The sequence below is a fragment of the Labeo rohita genome, chromosome 11, assembly GCF_022985175.1.
Source record: "Labeo rohita strain BAU-BD-2019 chromosome 11, IGBB_LRoh.1.0, whole genome shotgun sequence".
Taxonomy (NCBI): Eukaryota; Metazoa; Chordata; class Actinopteri; order Cypriniformes; family Cyprinidae; genus Labeo; species Labeo rohita.
The window spans coordinates 5,239,837-5,267,137 of record NC_066879.1 but is presented as its reverse complement, the minus strand read 5'-3'; the positions used below and the strand labels follow the sequence as shown (position 1 = coordinate 5,267,137).

The 27,301-nt window shown below is 35.5% G+C and overlaps 1 protein-coding gene across 7 annotated transcripts in view; it reads left to right on the top strand.

Annotated features, from left to right (window-relative positions):
- Nucleotides 1–1,494: 1,494 nt before the first annotated feature.
- Nucleotides 1,495–27,301, top strand: part of si:ch211-247n2.1 (calcium-activated potassium channel subunit beta-2) — a 35,134-nt gene continuing 9,327 nt past the window's right edge. For 4 of the 7 annotated variants that reach the window (XM_051122094.1, XM_051122092.1, XM_051122096.1 and 1 more), the window contains exon 1: nt 1,495–1,561. In XM_051122094.1, the coding sequence (XP_050978051.1) occupies nt 1,536–1,561 (26 nt within the window). In that variant the 5' untranslated portion in view covers nt 1,495–1,535. Of the gene's footprint in view, nt 1,567–3,453; nt 3,639–27,301 lie in introns of those variants that run through there. The other 3 variants (XM_051122099.1, XM_051122098.1, XM_051122101.1) reach the window with 3 other exon arrangements.

Below are 27,301 nucleotides of genomic sequence, written 5' to 3'. Positions count from 1 at the left end.
AAAATGACAGGTTACAAATGGTTTAAAGAAATGATTATATTAGTTTGCTGTTGGCATGCAAAAAGATTGTACTTGCATGTTGTTTTTGTTATTATCTTTTCTGAATGTATAACTTTTAAACGGCCCATTTTTCGGAAGCATTACTTCTTTTCAGTGTTAGACTTGCTGTATTAATCTAGCTCTTTAAAATTGGAAGGCCAATGCCAAGGGAACATGGAGATAAATAGAGACAGACAGATGGAGAAAGAGAATGTAAACATGAATTTCAATAGGTTTCTGTGTGAACAGAGCCACCTAGTGGCTGAACATATATGTACATCCTGTACACACACATTTAGGCACAAAAAGAGCTACAGTGTCTCTCTACTTGAGGAAGATCAGCCTACAATGGCTCATTAAAGGAATAGTTCTCACAAAAAAAAAAAAAAAAGAAAAAGAAAAAAACTTAACATTTACTTACCCACAGGCCATCCCAGATGGAGATGAGTTTCTGCATCAAAGAAGATTTGGAGAAATATAGCATTGCTCATCAATGTATTCTCTGCAGTGAATGGGTGCCGTCAGAATGAGAGTCCAAACAGCTGATAAAAACATCACAATAATCCACAAGTACTCCAAGCAAAAAGCTGCATGTTTATAATAAACAAATAATGTATTATAGACTATTTTTTTGTAAATAAGCAACCATTTAAAGGGATAGTTTACTCAAAAATGTAAATTCTGCCATTAATTACTCACCCTCAACGCAACTTTGTGGTACTCTTGTGAGCATGTGTCAAAGAAATTGTTGAATAAAGTTGTTATTTTTGTTTTCTTTGTGCACAGAAAATATTCTCAGTGCTTCATAACATTAACACTGTCCCACTGATGACACATGGACTATTTTAACGATGTCCTACCTTTCTGGGCCTTGAACGCGGTAGTTGCGTTGCTGTCTATGCAGGGTCAGAAAGCTTTCGGATTTCAGCAACATGAGGGTGAGTAATTAATGACAGAATTTTCATTTTTGGGTGAACTAACCCTTTAAAATGCCTTGATGGATATATATATGTTTACAAAAAGGCAGCTTTTCGCTTCAGACGGTGTTAATTGATGGACTGGAGTCATGTGGATTACTCATGGTGATGTTTTTATCAGCTGTCAGGTAGAATAACCAAAATGAGCCCTCTTCTTTTTATCTGAACTGCATTTGGATTTCATTGAAGTTCATATATGGATTAATTACATAAATAGGCTTCATCTGAATCATGTTGATTCATTCTTGTAAACATGTGACTGTCCTTGGAAATTGGGTGGAGAACCCCAAAACGCACCTCTCCAGACATCAAGGCTAGATATAAGGATTTGATGAAGTCCCTGTGCAGCGTGTATTTTTGTTGTTGTAGACTATTGTTCAGAAGTCTGTGGCTCCCAGAGCTGCCGCTCTCACTCTATCAGTACTGACGGAAGTGTTACATACTTCCTTCAATTCTTTCCTCCTGGGACCAACACAAAGTGCTCCGTCAGAGAACAACACAGCACAGCAAGAAAGATACATGAAAGGACCTATGAGAGAACAGGGGTAAGGTGATTTTTCCCATTCAGTTTTTTTTTCCCCTCTCTCTTTTACTCGCTGTCTCTCAAATCTTGAATCTGCTTTTGGACTGATTTTCAATATTTGATTTTTCACTTTTTTTTATCTAGTGATGATTTAGGGAGTGAGTTTCCGAGTCCATTCAGAGGATACTGCATGTTTTTTGCTAAATTGAGATATCGGTGTTATACGAATGAGTCAAAGACATAAATACACAAATGTTAGATTAAACAGTTTAAATCCATACAGCTCAAGGGTTTATGAGAGATATTTGTGATAGTATGTGCAACTTAAGGTCTCTAACACTAGATGGCAGCACACTTTAGCAGTGCTAAAGATATCTTTAGTGGTTAAAACGTTCTAATTTTACCATAGAGATCTCCATAAAAAATACTTACAAAATAAAAAAATAAAAACTTTGGCTTTCAGCATCAGCTTTGGCTCAAGATTTTAGAAAATAAATACTATAAATATATGAAAATTAATGTTTTTTTTTTCTTTGAGCATTTATCTTTTTCTCATGTGAGTCAAATGTCTAAAAATCTGTCATAACTTTGGTTTTATATAGTTACATTTTTATATATATTTTTACAACATACAAGGGAATATAACCGTTTTTTATTTTTTTATTTATTGTTAAGATTTAACATCACTGCTTAATCATCAGCAACCATAAATAGGATAGAAATTAACTTTTCCATAAAGGGGCAATGTTTGACCCCTGGAATTGATTTCATTTTTTTTTTTTTTTTTTTTACGTTGTATTTAATGTCAAATAATTTAATGTACCCAGTTACCTAAATCAATATTTTAACTGTTTAAAAGCTCAAAAAATATATATATTCTTCTATATATTAATATCGATATAGAAAACAATATACAAAGTTTTTGTTTCGTCTTTGTCACGCCACATTCTGGCTTCATAGACAAACCATGATGTTAGCCAAGTCTAGTACAAGTTATGCAAAAACTTCTATTATAATCACTTAAGCTTCGAAATTAATATTTTTTTTAACTGCCGTAATACCTTGTTTAATTGTGCAGGGAAACAGGGGCAGGGGCTTCTGTCTTTCTGTTGCATTTTTGTTCATTTTGGTGGCATTTTTGCCACAAGCCCTCGTTAATTTCTGAAGCAATGTAAGTGAACCTGCAGATTTGAGACTGACAATATAGTAAGAAAGCTGACAGAGAAGGCAACTAAATAATAGTTTAGATACTGCATATGTTAAAATAACGTAAAATGACTATTTTCTATGTAATTTATTTCTGTAATACAAATCTGAATTCAGCATCATTACTCCAGTTTTCAGTGTCACATGATCCTTTAGAAATCGTTTTAATTTGATGATTTAATGCTCAAGAAACATTTCTTCTTATTGTTTATTATTATTTTTGTGGAAACTGCGATACATTTTTTTTCTTTGAAGGATTCCTTGATAAACAGAAAGTTTAAAAGAACCGAGTTTATGTGAAATAGTAAGCTTTTGTAACATTATAAATGTTTTATCGTCACTTTTGATCAGTTTCATGCAAGCTTATTGAATAAAAGTATTAATTTCTTATCAAAAAAATTATTCTTTGATATACCTTGAAGTACCATGTCAATACTCATAGTATTTGAATATGGCAATTATTCAGTACCATGGTATACTAATATCAAATAGTAACATATATCAAAAATTAAATACCATGGTATCACCACAGTTCTTTTTTGCAAGGGATGTTATAATCTGCTTACAGAACTGTTCACTCACAAGAGTGTTTCTTTGTCATCAATGCGTGTATGTTCACATACAGACACTAGTCAACTCATTTTAAGCATGAGAGAGCAAGTGAGTCTATTGTGCCTGTCACTCTTGTTGCACCAGCAGCTATCTGAAACATTTTGAGCACACGGGCTTACACTCAGAGTTAGCACGTCTCTCTCTCTAATAGTGCTCCTCACAAACAGGCTTAACCAATAGAACATCTGCAGAAAAGTTTAAACTGCTACTGACAGACAAAATCGCCTGCTGGGAATGGGATTATCAGACAGGTAATCCAAAGGGAACAAAGACACCCGAAGGTAGGAACGATTTATGTCTGTCAAATGCATAAAGGAGTTTGATTCGAATCATGATACCCAAGCTTTTTTAGGAAAACTTGTTAGTTAGACTTTTGACTTTCTTTAAGCATTTAAAATGGATTTGCTTTAGTGGGCGACAGTTTGTGTGAGGGGCAATAACTGTGTGCCAGAAAAAAGAGAGAAAAATAAAGCGCTTGAGTAAATATCCACAGAAATTGAACTTCTAGCCTCAAGGCACTGAGGCGTTCTCCTTCATTTCATGTTTAAGTTGCGTCTCGTTTGTTGATCAAACTTTATCAAGTCTTTGAAAACAGCTGGGGTTGCTTGACTATTACAGAAGACCCTTCGAGGGCTGTGTTTGGTTACTTTTTCCCCTTGATTTAATAAAATAACCATCAAGGAGTCCAAAGATACTGATGTATCATGTAAAACATTTTTTTGCTGTTGCGTTGGGTGTATTTGTGTGCAGATGATCTGTCATCATCCAGCTGTAGCAGCAGGGCATGTGAATTCCTGCCCTGACCTCTTGACCTGTGTTTGGTGAAGGCCCACCAGCTGACCTTCAGCGAAAGCCTGCAGCCTCTCTGGTGCCGCTACCATATCAGATCCCAAGCCAGTGGGCAGCAAAGCCATGTCCCATTAGCACTTTGCACACATGGGAGACAGAGGCGCTTGCTCAGGGGTGTGTCACGGCTGCAAATCAATGTAATTTTAAAGTGAACAGATGCACCATGGGTGATGAGTATGACCCTGGCAAAGTAAAGAGACAACTGAATGATACCATTCTATAATATATACACTGCCCTCCAAAAGTTTGGAAATGCCCTAGAAAAGTGGGGTTTTGGACGATATTGGCTTTTTAATTTGTGATAATTTTGCACTGAGAAGGGACAACACAAACTACGAAAACATATATTATTACATAAACAGTTTATAGAAAAAACTTACATTTTTGATTCATCAAAATATCCAGCATTAGCAGCTATTACAGCTCTGCATAGTCTGGGCCTAAATTCATTGTGTTTTAAACTTAATTGGCAATCAACTGTTGAAGCTATTAAGGTGTGCTGACCCAAAAATCTTTTAAAAACCCGGGCCAAGTTTAAACCAGTAACCAGGCATCACAGCTGGCAAAGGGGCATGTCTGACTTTGACATGTATATATTGCCATTATTATGTAATCAAAATGAACATTATTATTGCTGGTCTTCAATGATAATGTCAAGTTACTTTAATGTATTTGCACCAAAAAATGTTAAGGATTTATGCTGATATTGTCCAAAACCACACTTTGTCCGGGGTGTTGGAAGAGCAAAATAATTTATAGTAAAAAAATAAATAAATAAAACTTTAATTAATTAATTTAAACTTTGGCTTTAATAAATAGAATATTGATTACATTGTTAATGTAAAAATATAAAATGTTCATATAACCAAGAAAACTGGGACATAAATTTACATTTGATTTAAAAATGTGTAACTTCATATATATTCAGTGGCATGTGAAAGTTTGGGAACCCCTTGCAAAATCTGTGAAAATGTGAATAATTTTAACAAAATAAGACAGATCATACAAAACGCATTTTATTTTTTATTTAGTGCTGTCCTCAGCAAGTTATTTTACATAAAAGATGTTTACATATAGTCCACAAGACAAAAAAATAGCTGAAATTATTAAAATAACCTGCTTCAAAAGTTTAGGATCCCTTGGTTTTTAATACTGTGTGTGGTTACCAGGATGATCTACGACTGTTTTTTTTTTTTTTTTTGTGATGGTTGTTCATGAGTCACTTGTTTGTTCTAAACAGTTAAACTTAGCACTGTTCTTCAGAAAAATCCTCCAGGTCCTGCAGATTTTTTGGTTTTCCAGCATCTTTTGCATATTTGAACCCTTTCCAGCAGTGACTGTATGATTTTGAGATCCATCTTTTCACACTGAGGACAATTGAGGGACTCAAACACAACTATTAAAAAAGGTTCAAACATTCACTGATGCCCCAGAAGGAAACATGATGCATTACGAGCCGCTCTTTGGAAGCAACAGAACATGCTTGAATGTTTCCCAGAAGACAAATTAAGTACAATTGACCTTAATCTTCAAATTTAACAAGTTTTCACCCCCCGGCTCTTAAAAAGGTTACTCCACCCCAAAATGAAAATTTTGTCATCAATACGCTGAGGAGACGAATTGTTAAATAAAATCTTTTTTTTTCTTTCTTTGCATATGAAATGTATTTCCGTTGCTTCATAAAATTCCGATTGAACCACTGATGGCAGATGGACTATTTTGACAATGTCTTTCATACTTTTCTGGGTCTTAACAGTGGTGTTTACCTGGCAGTCAATGGGACAGTCACAAACCTCTCGGTTTTCATCTAAAATATCTTAAATTGTGTTCCGAAGACGAATGAAGCTTTACGGGTTTGGAACGATATGGGGGTAAGTGATTAATGACAAAATTTTCATTTTGGGGTGTAGTAACCTTTTAAGAGCCGGGGGTTGAAAACTTTGGACATCTTCATCCTGTTCAAAAGTTTTCACCCCCAGCTCTTAATGCGTTGTGTTTCCTTCTGGAGCATCAGTGGATTTTTTTTTTTTTTTTTTTTGGAAAATGAAAATTAAAAATACCAGACAGACAGATAGATAGACAGAATGGTAAAATAGATTGATAGATAGATAGATAGATAGATAGATAGATAGATAGATAGATAGATAAAACAACAGACAGGCAGACACAACAGATAGAATGACAAATCAACTGATAGACAGCAAAACGAGAAACAGACAAACTGATAGAACATCATAAATTGACTGACTGACAAAAAAACCGACAGACAGACAGGAAGACAGACCAGATCAACAGATAGATAGAATGATAGAAAGAACAATAGATAGAATGACAGAACAACAGACAGACAGAACAATACGACACAGTAGACAGACACAGACAGACTGACAAAACAATCTATAGACAAGCAAATGACAGACAAAATGTCTCTCATTCCTTTGTGGCACAGGATCTCCTGACAGAAACACAGTGTGCTGCATCTTTAAGAGGTGCAAACCCCCAATATTGTGACCTTACCGTCCTCGTCATAATAAAAAGTCACGCTGTGATCAGCTAAGCAAATTTAAATTAGCAGAGCCTTTTATTACAGCCAATGCTTTCTCTGGATGGGCACAGGCAGCTTTGAAGTCCCAGCTGGTGCCAAGCAGCTCACAAAACACAGCAGCTCATTCCCACACTTTTTGGGAAACATTTTGGGACATAGTCCATCTGTAAACATCTGACCAAGTTATTTTCTACAGTCACAGCAATAACAAGAAACTTTGACAAACTACATTGTTTGACCATGCAACACGGGACTTTCGACAACACAAGCTCAACTGAAATTGTTTAGCTTGAAGCTGGCACTGTTATTGAGTTTTAAGCCGTGTAATTTTCCATACCCCAGTGCATTTGCGAGCTCAAACGGAGACCCATTGATCAACGGAATGCTATAATTATTTTGACCTTGGGCCAAAATGTTGGAACATAAAAAGCTAAGAGTGTACTCAGTCAGAAATTTCCACCTGACCCAGCCAGGATGTGTCAGTAGAGTCCCTCTAAACACTGACACGCTACTCTTCGCAGATATATTGGGAAAAGCATGTTTATGGCTAGATTCTGACAGCAGCAGAAAGCCCAGCATGGCACCTACCATACTATGACTTCCCAGAAATCCCCTGGCTTCTCATGAGACAGCAAGTGCACAGGCTCATTTAGTCATCTTAGGTTACATGATCTGCAGGGGACAGGCGTTTTTGGCCCCCTAGAGAAACACCCTACAACCTGCACAAAGCTGATGAGCATTCTTTGCAACATACGTACTTCTCGCCTGCCACTGTTTATCCAGACGCAAGGAGAATTTTTCAATAACGCGCAGATGGTTACAGCAGGGTTACCTTCAACCGATGCGATGAAGTGACCTTTACTGAGGTTCAAATGGTTTTGAATGAAGAGTGACTGCTGAAACAAACAGAAGAGTTACATAACATGAAACAACCTGGCTGGCTGATGTGGTACTGTTCATATGTTTGGCTTTGACAACGATTCAGAAAGGGTTATTAGACTCATGTGTGTTTGTCTTGTCAGCTGTAAGCTCATGTGTTTACACAAGGTTTTTAATCACATGGTAGGCTGTTAGGCAGACAGAGTGAACAGTGTACTGTAAGGGAGTAGCAGCAGGAACATTGCAAACATGTATAATGTTGATGTAAGTCTGCTAAACTCTTTGCAAAGACCCGCCTTCCTTGGCTACTGTTGCTGACACCACACATTCTCACGCAGTGAAAAATACATTGCAGAGGACACTGACAGTGTGCTGACAGACAAGACAGAGCAGGTTACTTTGGTATGAAACAAAGTCTCAGCTTTCAAATTGTATTTTTTTTTAAGAAACTCAAACAATAAATACTGTTTTGTGGCTCTTTAATGTGTCAAGACAGATCGCTGTGGCGCCTGAGTTTAAGTGGCACATGAACCGATCGTCTCTTCCTCTTTACTAGTTATAGCACAAAATAAACATGAATGAACATCGGAAGGTATCTATTTTCAAATCTACTCTCATGTCTGATTCGTTTGTCGGACAAAATGGCAGATTCTGCATTATGAATGGTCAGATTGCCTGTCAATAAAACTCATATTGACCTCATATTTTAGCCTAATTAATGATTATGTACGTTAAATATAATTATTATGAACAGGAATTGACATTATTCCAAATCTGTTGGAAAATGTTTTCTTTTCTATGCAATCAAAAATATCATAAAAGGAGTTTCATATGTTCCGTGAATTAATACATCTATTTACTGTACTTTAGATTAATCACTAAGAACCACATTATTTTATTTATTTATTTATTTTATGGTTAGAGTTAGTGACAGGCCTAAAAAGTGCAGTTTAGATATCCTACAAAATATCTTCTTTTGTTTTATAAAGAAGAATGAAAGAAGGGCCCTATGAAATCTGTTTTATTTTTCCCCCTTTTTCCAAATTCAGTTTTTTTAATTTTAATTTAAATTTTTCTGGAGTCTTTTTCTCATTTATATTTTTTCTTTTACATTTTTTTAAAGGTTAAATTAAATTTTATTAATCAAAAAGCATGTAATTGAAATCCCCACCAAATTCAGTTTTCCTTTAATTTTACATTTTAGTTTCATTAAATATTAATAATCAAAAGCGTCTCTAATTAATTTATTTATATATTTAAAAAAATATTATTATTTTATTTCTTTCTCTTTTTTTCCAGAAATACTGTGTTGTGTATTTACATTTTTCTACTAAATAAATTCTGTTAAATAATATTTCTGGTAAATATTCCTTAAAAAAAGTTTTAATAATAATTTTATTAGTAGTAGTAGTAGTACTAAAAATGGTACTAAGTACTAAATAATATTTCTGTCATCGTTTCTTCAAGTTAAACCGAACTTTATTTTGACGAGTTGCTGTAAAGTCCTTTAAGTTTCTGTTTGTATATGATATAACAATAATTTTCAAAAGAAACAGTAAAATGCTCATGAAGTGACTCTCAGAGCAGTTCCAGAGATTATGTTTATATGTTCATGTACTCATATATTGAGGCGGCAGATGCTAAAAACACTGCGAGCGTCACAGACGAAACCACGCGTCACACAGAGAAACGCAAAACATGCTTATTTAAATGTGTTTTTGCAGCTTAATATTCACAGACACTAGTCTACATCACATTTTGATTTAAGTGTATTGCTCTACTTTTGATATTCCATCTTCATCATAAATCATAAATTCTATCTTTATGACTGGATTCTGCGATTCCGTCCGCGTTTTCCGCATCGCAGAAATCATAGGGCCCTATGAAAGTCATTCAGGTTCGGAACATTATGAGGGTATGACAGAGTTTTCAGTTTTGGGGTGAACGCTCTCTTTTTCTGTTTTACACTGTCATTTAATAGCTGGTCTAAAGGATTGGTCTCGCTAAACCAGCTTTTACACTATAAAAACTCTCTGAAGTCCAAACAAGGCCAGAGGACAAACAGGGCATCCACTACAGCAGAGAAATGTTAGGACCATTTTAAGATAACATTGGGATTTTGGCTGCTAGTTCTGCACACAGTGCTGCTGTAACTAATGCAAGACTTTGAAAAGCTGGTGACAGTTAAACGCAATGATTCTATTTTAGATTTTAGCTTGATTGTTTAGAAAAAGAGGCACTAATGGAGGGAATATGTTTATTGACTGTAGGCGAACTCTGATTGCAGTAATCAGCATGTGTTCTGACACGTACCAAATCAGACAATCAAATCTACAAAACCTGTAAAATGCATATTGCATATTACTTTTAGATAAATGGAAGAAACGTTTAAAGCCTCTTATTTTACACAGCAAATACCACCTCAAAAAATATAATCATGACTGACTGAAAATAGCACATTTTTACAATGGTATTGTTAACTTAAAGGAGAAGTCCACTTCCAGAACAAAAAATTACAGATAATGTACTCACCTCCTTGTCATCCAAAATGTTTGTGTCTTTCTTTCTTCAGTCGTAAAGAAATTATGTTTTTTGAGGAAAACATTTCAGGATTTTTCTCCATATAATGGACTGATATGGTGCCTCGATATTGAACTTCCAAAATGCAGTTTAAATGCGGCTTCAAACGATCACAAATGCGGTTGTAAATTATCCCAGCCGAGGAAGAAGGGGCTTATCCAGCGAAACAATTGGTTATTTTCATTTAAAAATACAATTTAAATACTTTTTAATCTCAAATGCTCATCTTGTCTTGCTCTCCCTGAACTCTGTGTATTCTGACTCGAGACAGTTAGGGTATGTCGAAAAACTCCAATCATATTTTCTCCCTCAACTTCAAAAATCGTTTCAAAATCATCCTACATCGCTACAGAAGTACCGACCCAGTCTTTGCAAAGTGAACATGCAAAGAAGATCAAACACCCTTAACAAAAAAGGTAAAACAGCGATATAGGACGACTTTGAAGTTGAGGGAGAACATGAGATGGGAGTTTTTCGACATACCCAACTGTCATGAACCGGAACGAAAACAGAGTTCAGGCAGAGTAAGACAAGACGAGCATTTGACATTAAAAAGTATATAAATTGTATTATTTTTATGAAAATAACAGATTGTTTTGCTACATAAGACCCTTCTTCCTTGGCTGGGATTGTTTACAACCACATTTGGGATCATTTGAAGCATTTAAACTGTATTTTGGAAGCTCAAACTCGAGGTACAATAGAAGTTCACTATATGGAGAAAAATGCTGAAATGTTTCCCTCAAAAAAAGAGAAAAATTTCTTTACGACTGAAGAAAGAAAGACATGAACATCTCAGATGACAAGGGGGTGAGTACATCATCTGTAAATTCTTGTTCTGGAAGTGGACTTCTCCTTTAAACCTAAGTTAAATTTGGATATGCATAAATTTAGATTGTCAGTTTAACATGTTCATTTAGCAATTATAAATAAAAATCAGCACATGCAAAAATCAACAAAAAAAAAATAAATAAATACAATAAAATAATGCATTTGGATCAAATCAGCATATTAGAATGCTTTCTGGAGACTATTGTGATGTGAAAAATCAGCTTTGCCATCACAAGAATAAAATACATTTAAAAGTATATGAAAACAGAAAATAATTTGTTATAACATTGCATAATATTAATGTTTTCACTGTATTTTTGATCAAATAAATGCAGTCTTGGTGAGCATGAGAGACTTTTTTTAAAACATAAAATCTCACCAACCCCAACTTTTGAAGAGTGTACAACGAGTTCCAATGCAAAAGCTTCTAAAAGCCATCTTGGTCAAAAATGAGATAACGATACTCAGTGAATGTTCTCCACATAGTGTATGTTTATCAAGTACTTTCACTTCAAATGCACGAAATCCCAGCCTCATCCCATTCAGAAGTACCGGTACTTACATAGAAACCTATAAAAGTAGCCAGAAAGAAATGCTAATGTTAAAGAAAAATGTTAGACGTATTTAGAGGCTTTTGCATCTGAACTCTTCATACACACTAATACATGTAACATACACACCCAAACTTTTTGCCATGTCTACTCAACACATTACTCATCTGCCACAATGTTGTCCTGAATTGTTTACATTTAGAGGCATTTCTATATCAAAGATATGCCATTATATATGATTAAACTAGGACTGTCAAATCGATTAATCACGATAAATTGCGATTAATCACATCGAAAATAAAAAATGTTTATCTTTACATAACATAGGTGTGTTTACTGTATATATTTATATGTATATTCATAGTTATGTTAGCAGTTTTGTTAGTTAGCTTTTATTTTGAATGCGATTAATCGCGATTAATCGAGTTGACAGCCCTAGATTTTAACTGATTACTTAATCAGAATATCAGTTAATTCAGTTTTATTAAATGTCCTAGTGAAAATGTTTGCATGTACATTACAACAACCACATCTGTAATCGAGTGCAAAACAGCTAAACGGATGTCCTATCAGTTCCTGGTTTTGTTCAAATTTAGCAGCGTGACTTGTTTCCTGCGCTGGTGTCGCGGGCCCCGCTCTGTGATTTATCCCTGTTGTTTAGGTGTCATTACCCTGCGGCTACGGCTGTCTTCCTGGGTCTGAGTGAGTGTGATTAACAGTCTGCTGACTGGATCTCTGACCAGTGGCAGAGCTGGAGGAAAACAGCAAGTTTTACATTCACCAATTGATGGCTGCTGTCAAGAGCACTCCGCTTTCTCACTCGAAACCGTATTGACAAACGGACGGGCTACGCTCTCCCTAAGAGTGGCACGTCAATCTCTCACGGCCAGTCGGTCCGCACTGTTAAATAATCTGCTGGCCTCGTGTTACGGCTGATGCTGAATGCGACGGTTGTCGTACCTGCCGGGAAAGCTTTTGCGATTTCAAGTATTTCTGAATGGTGTTCAACAGACAAACAGCTTGAAATACAGACGAACGATTTATGGTCTTGATGTGGAAAAAGGAAATTAGCTTTGCTGCCCACTCTCTCAGTGTTGAGCAAATATTTGCAACCCAGCCTGAAGCTGATGTCTTTGGTGGTAGGTAGAGCGTGGTGTAATCAACTTTGATAAATTTTATTTGCTAAGTGATAAAGGAGATCAGAATAAAACACAATGTACAGTACAACAGGAAGAAATATGGGTCGTGATGCTCCACCGTTTTTACCAATTCTAGGTGAGGACCATTGATTCATGTACCAGCACACTAAAGGTGTTAGAGATGAAATGAGAATGCTGTGCACTTGAGAACAAGAAAGAAATTTCTTGACCTGACAGCATAATGACTCATAGGCAGGAGCTTTGCTGCTTCTCAGAAAAATGCTGAAGCCTTTCCAAGAAATGATGAAGATTTAAAATCTGTGACAATATTAAGCTGAACAGTTGAATAAAGACTCTGATCACTGCAAAGCTATTTGGGGAAATTTTCCAAGAGTGTTCAAATACTGTATGTTTGATTGCTCCTCAATCAATATTTAAATTTCTGAAGCTCGGGGTCAAGTCTCTTATGCTCACCATGTTGCATTTTACTTCATTTATTTAAAGGGGTCATCGGATGCTAAGTTCACTTTAGCATGTTGTTTGAACGTTAATGTGTGTTGGCAGTGTATGTACAAATAATGATATAATGATAAAAATCCATGCAGTGGTTTTTAATTAATCTGTAAAAATAATATCCCCTTTTTCAAATCGAGCCATTCTCAGATGCCTGTCGTTGTGGCGTCACACCCACAGAGGCCGCTCCCACAATAGTTGATTGACATGAGCGTCTTACCTCGGATCAGCTGTCACAGTCCGTCCTCTTTGTTTCGATGCCGGAGCAGGGATGTAAGTTAGTCAAGAATATCTCTGATTGAGCGACTGAGGTGTTGTGATGTTGGATGTAATAATGAACATAGAGGTTGTCATTTACTTCCAACATCTGAGCTGCTAAGGATGCAGTAGATTACGTTTGTTTGTGAAGGGAATGCACCTCCCGATCTACATATATCCGTCTATGTTCGCCGAATCATTCGTGATCCAGCTTCACTTACAGCAGAAGTGAGTATAAGGGGGGGTTTTTTTATGAATCTTTGCGATCGGCTTTCCTAATAATGTGCTAGTTAGCAAGTTTAGCGGCTAAATGCGCTAAATGCGGCTAAAGTAAACAATCTCTCCCAGCAGCTCGTCACATCACAGAGAGAAGAGAGGGGCGGGGCGAGCAGAGCTCATTTGCATTTAAAGGGGCCTCGACAAGAATGGGATGATTTTTGCAGAGCTGATTTTGGCAAGGTAAAAAGGGTGTTGTTTTACACAGCCATTGAGAATTTTTAATCAAAGTATATTATAGACTTTTCATTAAGACCATAAAGAATCGTATCAACTTGTGGAAAATGGGCATCCGATGACCCCTTTAAAGGGATGCCCTTATGCTCTTTTACAAAGTCTTGATTTTGTTTTGGGGGGTGTACTAGAACATGCTCTCTTGCTTGGTGGTTCAAAAAACGCATTATTTTTCACATAATTTACATTATCACAACATCTTTATCCCCAACCTGGCACAAACGGCTCGATTAGTTCTGGGTTTGATGAAGGCCCGCCTTCTGAAAAACTAAATGTGTTGTGATTGGTTAACTGTCCCAGTGCATTGTGATTGGCGAACAGCTTAGAGGGTGTTTCAGTACTGCCACGCCCCTGGCCAAAGCAGCAAGTTCTGTCTGCTCCATTATAGTTAAGGATATTAAGGTACAGTTGATGTACAGTAGTGTTGGGTCCTATCATCAGCCTGCGAGATCGCCGATACATGATATTATCGTGCTAATTTTTTTAATTATTTACATACTTAGTTTCATTGCCGGAAACCAGCTCCAGCATAATGCTAAAAGCAGCTGAATGTTTTTAATATGACTCAATTTGTATTTAACATGACAACAGTTGCATAAAAAACATTGTAAGGTACTAATTATAATGCTTACATGTCCTTAGTTATTCAAAAAGCAGCTACAGAAAACAAGCAAAGAACATTAACATTATCAAAGAACATCATCACTGATTGGCCTAGCCTAGTCTAGTGCAAGTTTATGTATTTTAAACACTCGCATTATAAGCTATCTAAACTGTATGATGAGTAAATCTCTTACCACACACAGCACACGTCTGTGGCGTGTTACGACTCTGACAGGGCCACCGGAGCAGATAGCAGCCACTTTAGTCAATACTTGTGTTTATACCATTCGTGCCGCGGCTCGTTGAAGCGACCCAGAAACGTGGAGAGGGCTCTCCACCCAGGGCGCTGGATCGATAAAGTTGAGCTAATCCCCCACCTCGTCCCTACCCACTCCCCAACCATTTGAATTTCTGTAGGCGGGATTTATTTTAAAGATATTCTAATGAGGTTTGTGACATCACAACACCCAGAAAACAATGCTGTAGTCCAATCGTTGTAGTTCTTGAAAAGAGATTTAAAAAAAAAAAAAAAAAAAAACTAAATATGTGCCTTTGGAGTGGACTTTGTAACTTTGCAGATGTTTTTTATACCCAAACATAAACACCACATACTGACTAAAATTCAAAAAGTGAAAAAGCATAATAGGGACTCCTTTAAAAACATATTAAAAATGTCAGTATTATAAAATATAAAATGTTTAATAGTTTGACTAAAATATTTCAATTTAAAAATTTGAATAGATTTTACTATATAATTTATTTTATGAATTTTCAGCAGCAGCCATTACTCCAGTCTTCAGCGTCACATGATCCTTCATATGCTGCTCAAGAAACATTTCTAACATTTTTATTATTATGATTTTTTTGTTGTTGTTGTTGTTGTTTTTTGTTTGTTTGTTTTTTAGGATTTGAAAAATAGGAAGATCAAAACAACAGCATTTTTTTTTACTTTTTGGAAAACAGTGTAAAAGTCTTTACTGACTATATAGCTCAGAAAAGCTCAGTAATTAGGATTCAGTAATTCAAAATACACTTTTTTTGTGCTGCTGGATTTTATGTTTTGGTTCCTTAGGTATTAATATTGTAAACGATACTGGTAAGCCTTACAAATGGCTGATATTAAAATTCTGTTTTGAAATTAAACAGATGTAGCCATCAAAACATTATACAAGTACTGTCTGAACACAGACGGCCATAAAAAACTCTAATATTGGTTAATAACTGAGCTAGAATAGTATCAGCCAACAATTTAGAAGATTTTATGGAAGACATGGTGATCTATGTTTAAATCTGGAGCCATGTTGGTACAATTACTTCAATATCTGTAATTATCTTTAAGGAGTTCCTTAAATAAATGTTCACCATAAGTGAAAGTTCTGTCATTAATTACTCACCCTCATGTTGTTCCAAACCCGTCGGATTTTCTTTCTTTTTCAGAACACAAATTAAGATATTTTTGATGAAATCTGAGAGATTTCTGATCCTGCATAAACAGCAACACAACTGACACGTTCAAGGCCCAGAAAGGTAGTAAGGACATTGTTAAAATAGTCCATGTGACATCAGTGGTTCAACTGTAATGTTATAAAGCTATGAGAACACTTTGTGTTTTTTAATGTCTTTATTCAACAATTTCTTCTTTTCCATTTCAGTCTTCGACACGCATTCACGAGAGTACCACAAAAAGTATTCTCATAGCTTGGACTATTTTATTGATGTCCTTACTACCTTTCTGGGCCTTGAATGTGTCAGTTGCATTGCCGTCAATGCAGGGTCAGAAAGCTGTCGGATTTCATCAAAAATATCTTAATTTGTGTTCTAAAGATGAACGATGGTCCTACAGGTTTGGAATGACATGAGGGTGAGTAATTAATGACAGAATTTTGTCCCTTTAATAAAAAGATACACATTCAAAATAATTACACTTATCACTGTGTTCATCTAAATTGTGCTCTTCTTGAATCAGGATCCTAAAATAGCATCCAGCTGGTGTCACATTTGAAATACCACGTTCCTAAAGTGAGTAAGGCAGTTACTTGGATGTGTTTACTGGGGTAATAAATGTTATCATCTAGACACCATCTTTTCAACACGCGGCTCTGCAAATGACCCGTTTGCCCTGTCGTGACACAATAACAATGACGCCAAGTGAAGACACAGTTTCTATTTTGTTCCTTCAACCTCAACCACACTTTTAAACCGATATTTACAACCCAACCCAGTTCAGCAGCACTCACTTGTCAAACACACCCACCGGCACAGGATTCCAGACCCCCTCCTTGTTCCCACTCATACTTTTAAAGCTAATCGTGGCGGCGATGGCTGTAAATTTCACATTGTACAATGTGAAGCATGTCTCTGTATTGCTGCGGTGATGTCAGACTCCAGCTGCCGTGGAGCCTTGAAAGAGACGCTGACCTTCCAACACCAAAGTCTTCAGGATACACACTTTGTTCACACGCAAGGCCCCGTAGATCGACACCATCTGCTTCACGGTAGACGCTTCTTAAAACAGGAATATCCTCAGTTGTTCAGACTTTAAAGTTCAGCTCTAATACACCTGTTACTGAAGAGTTCATTGAACTGACAAACATCTGTTTTCATTCAATCAGTTTTTTAATAATCAATGTTATAATCACAGCGTGCCAATATACAGCCATATCACACGTTTACATGACGGCACGAGTGTGTAAATACATAAGAAACAACAACGGAGTGTCTTTAAAACCCTGTTTTGTGCAAACTACTTTCTTCCACCACGGATTCAAATCTCGGTTTGACAGTTAAACAGATCCCAAGCCTCAGTTACTAATTCGAAAACGTTACTTTAGAACTAGTAACGAAGGAATGTTGAGTTGCATTGAAAGCTTATTGTATTACTGCATTAAAAGCTTATTGTATTATGTAAAGTATTATGAGAGACATGGACTTACAGTTTTATGCAAAAGTTTGGGAACCCCTTGCAGAATCTGTGAAAATGTGAATAATAATAAAAGAGATCATATAAAACGAATGTTATTTTTTATTTAGTACAGTCCTGAGTAAGATATTTTACATAAAGGGTGTTTACAAATAGTCCACAAGACAAAAAAAAATAGCTGAAATTATTAAAATAACCCTAATCAAAAGTTTGGGAACCCTTGGTTCTTAATAGTGTGTGTGGTTACCTGGATGATCTATGACTGTTTTTTTGTTTGTTTGTTTTGTGATGGTTGTTCATGTGTCCCTTGTTTGTTCTGAACAGTGAAACTGAGCACTGTTACAGATTCTTCAGTTTTGCAGCATCTTTTGCATATTTGAACCCTTTCCAGCAGTGACTGTATGATTTTGAAATCCATCTTTTCACACTGAGGGCAACTGAGGGACTCAAACACAACTATTAAAAAAGGTTCAAACATTCACTGATGCTCCAGAAGGAAACACAAAGCATTAAGAGCTGGGGGTGAAAACTTTTGAACAGGATGAAATTTTTCTTATTTTATTGAAATATCATTTTTTCGCATTTAGTACTGCCCTTCGGAAGCAACATAAGATACTTGCATGTTTCCCGGAAGACAAATTATGTTCAATTTACCTTGATCTTCAAATTCAAAAAGTTTTCACCCCCCCTGGCTCTTAATGCATCCTGTTTCTTTCTGGATCATCAGTGAATGTTTGAACCTTTTTTAATAGTTGAGTCCCTCAAATGTCCTCAGATGAATTTAAAACAGATGGATCTCAAAATCCATCTGGAAAAAATAACATGCATTTTGTATGATCTCTCTTATTTTGTTAAAATTGTTCACATTTTCACAAATTCTGCAAGGGGCTCCCAAACTTTTGCATAAAACTGTACCTGCATTCACTCATCATATTCACAATAAAACATTAGTTTGAATGTCCACTGAGGAAAGCGATATCTTTGTCGTACTATCCTTTCATTGTTAAAGGTGATTTCCAATGACAGCGCTGTTCACTGCATCTGTTGGCTGCGTCTTACAAGGTGTTGTTGAAAGTAAAAAAAAGTTCCTTGTTTACAACCCTCCTTCAGTATCTTTCAATATAAAAGTCTTTACTGCTGACTCATTCATAAAAACAGTCTCTTGTCGCCATCTAATGTTGAAATAATGTAACTAAAATCACCATCACGAACACACACACACATTGTTTCCCAAAATAATAATATTTAATAAACAACAACAGCAATCATAAAAGTTGCAAGGCAATTCAGTCAAAAGTACAAAGGCAGTGCTCTGATATACAGCATTAAATTTACATAAAATGTTATGTGATGAGATTTCGCCCTCAGCCAAAACTATTTGCTCTGGAACAAATAACAGATTAATGGCACCAAAACTGCCCGTCATGTTTAATCACTATAGAGACATTAAAGCCAGCGGCAAATTCCAGCAGATCTGGCCGAGGTGAGGCGGGTTCATGAGCGTTGCCTGGAGCTCACATCTCCGAAAACATTGAAGCAAAGATTCAAATAGATGTTATCTTTATTAACAAACTGCATATCTGAAGTCTAAACAAGTACATTACATTTATAACTCTCTTTATTGTGTAATAAATGTAATAATTTATATAATTAAAAATGTAAGTTAATTTAAAAATTGAAACATGAAAATCTTTGTCCCATGCATATTTCTGGCAAACCCATACATAAATTTGCTGTCAGAAAAAAAAAAAAAAAAAAAAAAAAAGTTGTATTCTTAACAGTCGTTCTAAGCAGTGTATTATGTTGTCCTTAAAGTTACCCACCAACTGGCTGATAATAGATTTATTTACTTGCTAAGCCATTTTTAACTTGCGTTTGGCATTGATGGGTGTTAATTCTGGATCCTCAATACAGCTATCAATTACACAGCAGAGACATCCAAATCATATTCGCTGTCTCCAAGGCAATCAGCACGAATATCCATGGCATCAATTTCTAGAAATCTTTATTGAACTTGAAGCGCTGAGATGTTATTTTCTCTGATGATCTATGATGAGTGTTGAATGTACAATTAAAACTACAACAACTGTGGCCGTTATCCAGTGATGTGATGTGTCATGCCAGGAGATCCAATACTAATTTCCGAGAAAGGCACTTTCCAAATAAACCTAATTTACCCCTGAGCAGTTTTATTGACCCCATATAAAACATCTTTATATCCCTGGTAGTTCTTAATGTAAATGGTAAGGGAATTTCCTCAGGATCCATTTATGTAGTAAATAATTCATTCAGCTTTATAAATAGACTTGGGTACTCTGGGTAGTCACCGAATTTGGATAGTTGCTTTAGCAAGCAACGCTTATTATCGTTAGGTTTATTATTGCAGCATTTTTAAATTCAAATCACATATTTGTCATAAACGTACACAGTTTGAGGAGTAATGTGTTGTTTTTCATTATTTAGTTAGCTTCATCAATCACTCTCGTTGCTAGGTGCGACTTTATCTAAAGTTCGTCTGCATATATTTGCATCTGCTGTGCAAAATAAGCCATATTTATTTATATTCCATATGCATGTGTTTAGATAATGTTCGGATTCTGGCCAGCAGCACTGAAAGATTTCAAAATAAAAATCTCATTAGAGTAATAGACCTGAAAATGCTCCATTAAAAGGTAATTATGCTTGCTTGATGAGAGCAGTAAATTAGCAGAAAATAAAACAGTTGTCAAGAACTGAAACAATAACTGAATACAGATATTGTGATCTATCCGACCCTGTAAATGGCCAGTGATTAACCAGCTCAGAGTTTTTTGCCATTTTTGGGAGACAGTCCTTTGACAGAATTAAGTTTCTAACCATCAGCACAAATGAGGCTGACACGGAAGAGAAGAAATTATTACATAAAGTTATTTTTATTTTCTTTGTGCACAAAAAGTATTCTCGTAGCTTCAAAAAATTACAGTTGAACCACTGATGTCACATGGACTATTTTAATGATGTCCTTACTACCTTTCTGGGCCTTGAACGTGTCAGTTGCGTTACTGTCTGTGTAGGGTCAGAAAGCTGTCGGATTTCATCAAAAATATTTGTGTTCGGAAGATGAACGACGGTCTTACGGGTTTGAAACGACATGACAGAATTTTCATTTTTAGATGAACTATGTCTTGAATATTTATGAATTGATTGCATATCTACAGTATTTACATAGTCTCGGTGACTGACACATTGTTTCAGTCAGCTCTGAACATTTTATTTAGCTCGTCTTTAACCTTATCAGTGACGTTGTCCTTTGGAGTTTACCTCTGTTTTTGTCATTAGAGCCATAATTTCATGCAACATTAGGTGTGTAATTGTGTGTTAAATAACAAGGGTGAACAGAGATCATATTGCTAATGAATGCAACATTGTTAATGAGACACAATGAATGCAAAAGCACAGTTACATGTGGCTACCTCGGACAGTAGCGCTCATTTTCTTGATGCCAATGCCCACATCATCTTCAAAATCATCTTCCACAAAAAATGTGTTTTGCATAACCTGTTTTTAGCCTAGATATAAACAAATGTTTGCTATAAATAGAGGAAAGCAACTAAATGCAGTGCATAAAACTCGTGTAGTTCTCAGGTGATTTTGCACTGAGACACCTGGGTTTTATCCAGACAGTTGTGATGTGAAAGAGCAATAATTATTTATCATTTTCATGTGTCAGGCCTCCAGAAGGCAACATTAGCATGTAATTTAGCTAAAGACAAAGGAGCAGCCCACCCTGGAACACCACATTCCCATGTTGCTCGACCATGCTAAATGGCTTGAAAAAGCATGACTAAAACAGAATCTATTCAGTGTTCAGAATATATCATTATCTCCTGACATACTAGTCTTCCTGCACTTTAGTATTTTTAGACAACGTTGAGTAAGCTACTGTGGATTGACAAACTGAATTATTTAGCCAACACACTATTAATGAAAACAATAATGCAACGTGTCATACATAATTCGTAACACTTTACAGGTTCCATTTGTTAACATTAGTTATTAGTTCACATGAACTAACAATGAAAAATACTTGTATAGCATTTATTAATCTCAGTTAGTTTGAAAAGTTTGCAAAGTTAAAAAAGTTAAACAAGTTTAAAAAGTTTAAGAAGTTTTAAAAAGTTTTAAGTTTGGATGGTTTTCAGTCTGAAATAGTTTGAAGTTTTAAAGTCTGAACTCAGTCTGTCAGATAGATAGATAGATAGATAGATAGATAATTAACATGTTGTTAGGATGATTCTAACATTTTTAGCAAGTTACTAGCATGTTGTTAGCATTTTTTTTACATTAACAAGTTACTAGCATGTTGCTTGTCTGTTTCTAGCATGGTTAACATGTTGCTAGCACAATTAGCAAGTTACTAGCATGTTACTAGCATGTTGCTAACATGTTTCTAGCATGATTAGCAAAGTTTTCTAGCATGATTAGCATGTTGCTAGCATGTTTTTAGCATGATTAGCAAGTTGCTAGCATGTTTTTAGCATGATTAGCAATTAGTTTGCTAGCATGTTTTTAGCATGATTAGCAAGTTTTTTAGCATGATTAGCATGTTTCTAGCATGTTTTTAACATGATTAACAAACTTGCTAGCATGTTTTTAGCATGATTAGCAAAGTTGCTAGCATGTTTTTACCATGATTAGCAAGTTGCTAGCATGTTTTTAGCATGATTAGCAAAGTTGCTAGCATGTTTTTAGCATGATTAGTAAGTCGCTAGCATGTTTCTAGCATGATTAGCAAGTCGCTAGCATGTTTTTAGCATGATTAGCAAGTCGCTAGCATGTTTCTAGCATGATTAGCAAAGTTGCTAGCATGTTTTTAGCATGATTAGCAAGTTGCTAGCATGTTTTTAGCATGATTAGCAAGTCGCTAGCATGTTTTTAGTTTTTGCATGATTAGCTAGCATGTTTCTAGCATGATTAGCAGCATGTTTTAGCATGTTTTTAGCATGATTAGCAAGTTGCTAGCATGTTTCTAGCATGATTAGCAAAGTTGCTAGCATGTTTCTAGCATGATCAGCAAGTTGCTAGCATGTTTCTAGCATGATCAGCAAGTTGCTAGTATGTTTTTAGCATAATTAGCAAAGTTGCTAGCATGTTTCTAGCATGATCAGCAAGTTGCTAGCATGTTTTTAGCATAATTAGCAAAGTTGCTAGCATGTTTCTAGCATGATTTCTAGCATGATCAGCAAGTTGCTAGCATGTTTTTAGCATGATTAGCAAAGTTGCTAGCATGTTTCTAGCATGATTAGCAAAGTTGCTAGCATGTTTTTAGCATGATCAGCAAGTGTTTCTAGCATGATTAGCAAGTTGTTTCATGTTTCTAGCATGATCAGCAAGTTGCTAGCATGTTTTTAGCATGATCAGCAAGTTGCTAGCATGTTTTTAGCATGATTAGCAAGTTGCTAGCATGTTTCATGATTAGCAAGTTGTTTCTTTCTAGCATGTTTCTAGCATGTTTCTAGCATGATCAGCAAGTTTCTAGCATGTTTCTAGCATGATCAGCAAGTTGCTAGCATGTTTTTAGCATAATTAGCAAAGTTGCTAACATGTTTCTAGCATGATCAGCAAGTTGCTAACATGTTTTTAGCATAATTAGCAAAGTTGCTAGCATGTTTCTAGCATGATCAGCAAGTTGCTAGCATGTTTTTAGCATAATTAGCAAAGTTGCTAGCATGTTTCTAGCATGATTAGCAAGTTTCATAGCGTGTAGCATAGCATAGCATAGATAGATAGATAGATAGATGAGTTTGAATGAGTTTAAATGGATTAGAAATACAGTACATAGAAGGGAAGTTTGATTGAGGCTCAAAGGATTCTGGGGATTTTGACAGTTGGAATTTGAAAAGTGTTGGCTCATTTGAACATTCCGTCAATGTAAGTCTATGGGATTTTTCCCAAATTTAATCGCCATTTTTAGGAAAACCGTAAGTCCGATCAGTTAGAAAAGATATAGCAACTAACTTTAGATCAGTTTGAAGATCTGGGCTGAGTTTGGAGTTTGTAGAGTTAAAGCTCTAGGAGGAGTTAGAGTTGATAATTTTAGTCTCAGAAGAAGAATAATAATAATATTTGCTAAGAAAAGACTAAAATGCTGAAGTTACCTGAATCAGTGATTCATATTTTGAACAATAATAGCAAACCCATTAATGAATGAGTACTAAAATAATAATAATTTATGTAAACTAAATATAACAGTTGAAAACTGTTTAAAAAAAAACACAGCAGCAGTGTTTTAGTTTTTAATTAATGTTTTGCCATAAAAAGACTAAAATGCTGCAAAGTTTCCTGAATCAGTGATTCATTTTCTGAACAGATTTATTAGCAAACCTATTAATAAATAAGTACTAAAATAATAATAATAATTATGTAAAATAAATGTAATAGATGAAAACAGTATAAATAATAGTTTAATATTTTAATAAAATATTTTGCTATAAATAGATTAAAATGCTAAAAGTTATTTAAATCAGTGATTCATTTTCGGAACACTGAACTGATTCATTAGCGAGACAAATAATAAATAACTACTAAAATTAGAACAGTCAATGCAAGAGAAAATTAACTGAGATGAAAACAGTGTGGGGGGAAATAGTAGCATTTAACTATTTTGCTATTTAAAAACACTGGAAAGTCTTAATCAGTGAATGATTTTCTGAACAAATGAATTAAGCATGCCAGTAAATACAACTTAAATACACTAAAAACAGTATCAGTAATTGGCAGTGACTATATATTATGTTACATAAATAAATAAATTAATAAATAAATAAATCTAAGATGCAGCACAGGGACTTCAGGAAATCAGTTCCAGCAAATAATTTTCTGAACTGATTCATTAGCATGAGTTTGGCTGTAAAAATTCACATCTACTACAATTTGCATCACTGCTTGTTACTAGGAAAAACTTCTGTTTTGAAAATGGCTAAACTATTGTTGCACTACTAATGAGGGAAAAAAAAACAACAACTTTTAGCTGCTTCCCAACACTGCTTGAGCCAACATGTTTTTCATGATTTTATTCCCACCAAGCTAATGTGAAGTATCAACAATGCCTCATAAATCACTGCAGTGACAATATGGGTTTAGTAAATCCCATCATGCACAGCCATATTGGATGAACATTCCAGCTGTTTTGGGTGAACGCCAGATGTCTGTGTTTTTTTCCAACAAAAAACGGCCCCTGTAAGGCATTATTTACCCAGCTAAGGTGACCAGAAGGGCAAATACCAACAACTGTCCAGGCCATACCAAGCTTTTTAAAGACAGCCGTTCTATATTAAAAACACTCGATGTGCTTCTTGGTGCCATTTCGCCCTGGCATTTTTGGCAGGTGTTTTATTGGGTGCGGTGGGGACAATGGGTTTCCTTGGGTCAGTGCTTCCTGTCTGCCTCTGCCTCATATCTAGTTCATCGCCCTGTGATCCGCCCCACTCAGCATAGGCAAGAGAGTCAACACACACAAATATGATATGTGGCATATTCCCATCGTTGACGTTTACAGCCCTCCACTGCGGGGCAGAGATTTGCTCACTGTTGCTTTTCAGACCTTCATTTTAGATAAAATGTTGCTGTGAACCTTTGTGGGGAGGTCAGACAGAGACTGGAAATTGCTCAGTTATTCAAGACGAGCAATAATGAAAACATACGAACTCTACCTAGTGTTTACATATATATATATATAATGTAAACTCATGTGCCAGTCATATTGTCTTGGTTAAATATATATATATATATATATATATATATATATATATATATATATACATATATTTACATTAACAATATAATCAATATTCTATTTATTAAAGCTATGAATCTCTTTAGGTTAGTGTTTTTTACCATTTTACATGTATTCCAAAATAATAAGATAGTATCATTTTTTATTTTATTATTTTATTTTAACAATTGATTTTATTTGTGAACTTATGTTCAGCTATTCTTTTTAATAGTTAAACTATTTTTTTAATTTTTCGGATCATTAGTCATCAAAGCTTGGTAAATATTGGTCACAGGCAGAGATTTACTTTAATTGGGTCATCAGATGCCCATTTTCCACAAGTTGATATGATTCTTTAGGGTCTTAATGAAAAGTCTATAATATACTTTGGTTAAAAATTCTCAATGGTTGTGTAAAACAACACCCTTTTTACCTTGCCAAAATCAGCTCTGCAAAAATCATCCAGTTCTGGTCGAAGCTGCTTTAAATGCAAATGAGCTCTGCTTGCCCCGCCCCTCTCTTCTCTCTGTGGAGTGACGAGCCTGTTTACTTTATCCGCATTTAGCCGCTAAACTTGCTAATTAGCACATTATCAGGAAAGGCGATCGCAAAGATTCATAGAAAAACGCTTATACACACTTCTGCTGTAAGTGAAGCTGGATCACGAATGATTCACGCGAACATAGACGCATTTATGTAGATCGGGAGGCGCATTCCCTTCACAAACAAACGTAATCCACTGCATCTTCAGCAGCTTAGATGTCAGGAGTAAATGACGACCACTATGTTCATTATTACATCCAGCAACACAACACCTCAATTGCTCAATTCTTTTCTAACTTACATCCCTGCTCTGGCATCAAAACATGGAGGTTCAAATATCGTGGGAGCGGCCTCTGTGGGTGTGACGCAACAACGACAGGCATCTGAGAATGGCTCGATTTGAAAAAGAGGATATTATTTTTACAGATTAATTAAAAACCACTGCATGGATTTTTATCATTATAGGGGAGATTTGTACATACACTGCCAACACACATTAATGTTCAAACAGCATGTAAAAGTGAACTTAGCATCCGATGACCCCTTTAAATTTCTCCAAGCTGATTACTCACTAGAAACTCACATAGAACATGTTTTCATGACATTTTAAGTATTTTGACATAACAAAGTGGTCATATGTAAGTATTAGTTTTTTACTTACATTACCTAATGATTATTGTTCATTCAGTCTGATTTGCGAACGCAGACCGCACACGAACACAAGGGGTGGGATTTATCGCATGAACCAATCACAGCCGATCATAACTAGTCATATCCAATCATATCGCGATGGAGGTGTTGCCTCCTCTCAAATAACTTTTCCCCTTTGTGTCACTGTTGGACAAATTTTCTTTAGAAAACAAGTGGCTTATATACTTTTTTTACTAATCCGATTAGTTTTAAGGAGGCACAGCCTCCCTTGTCTCATCGAAGGAAACGTGTATGTACTTGTTTTTGCTACATAGTGGGGACCAAATGTCCCCACAAGGATAGTAAAACCTGAAATTTTTGGCCTGCGGTCCCCACAATGTTAAAAAATGATTAAAAATAGTAAATGATGTTTATCTGAAAGTGTAACGATGCAAACATGTTTTCTGTGAGGGCTAGGTTTAGGGTTAGGGTTGGGACAATATTGTTTGGTCAGTATAAAATCTATAGAAGTCTATGGAAAGTCCCCACAATTCACAAAAACAAACATGTGTTTATGTGTGTGTGTATACACACAATTTCTTTTTTCTTTTATTAGCAAGGCTTTTTTAATCCAAAATAAAACCGTAATATTGTGAAATATTATTACAATTTTAAATAACTGTTTTCTATTGCAATATATTTTAAATGCAATTTATTTCTGTGATGCAAAGCTAATTTTCAGCATCATTACTCTTCAGTGTCACATGATCCTTCAGAAAAAATTATAATATGCTGATTCACTGCTCAAGTAACATTTCTTATTATCGGTGTTGAAAACAG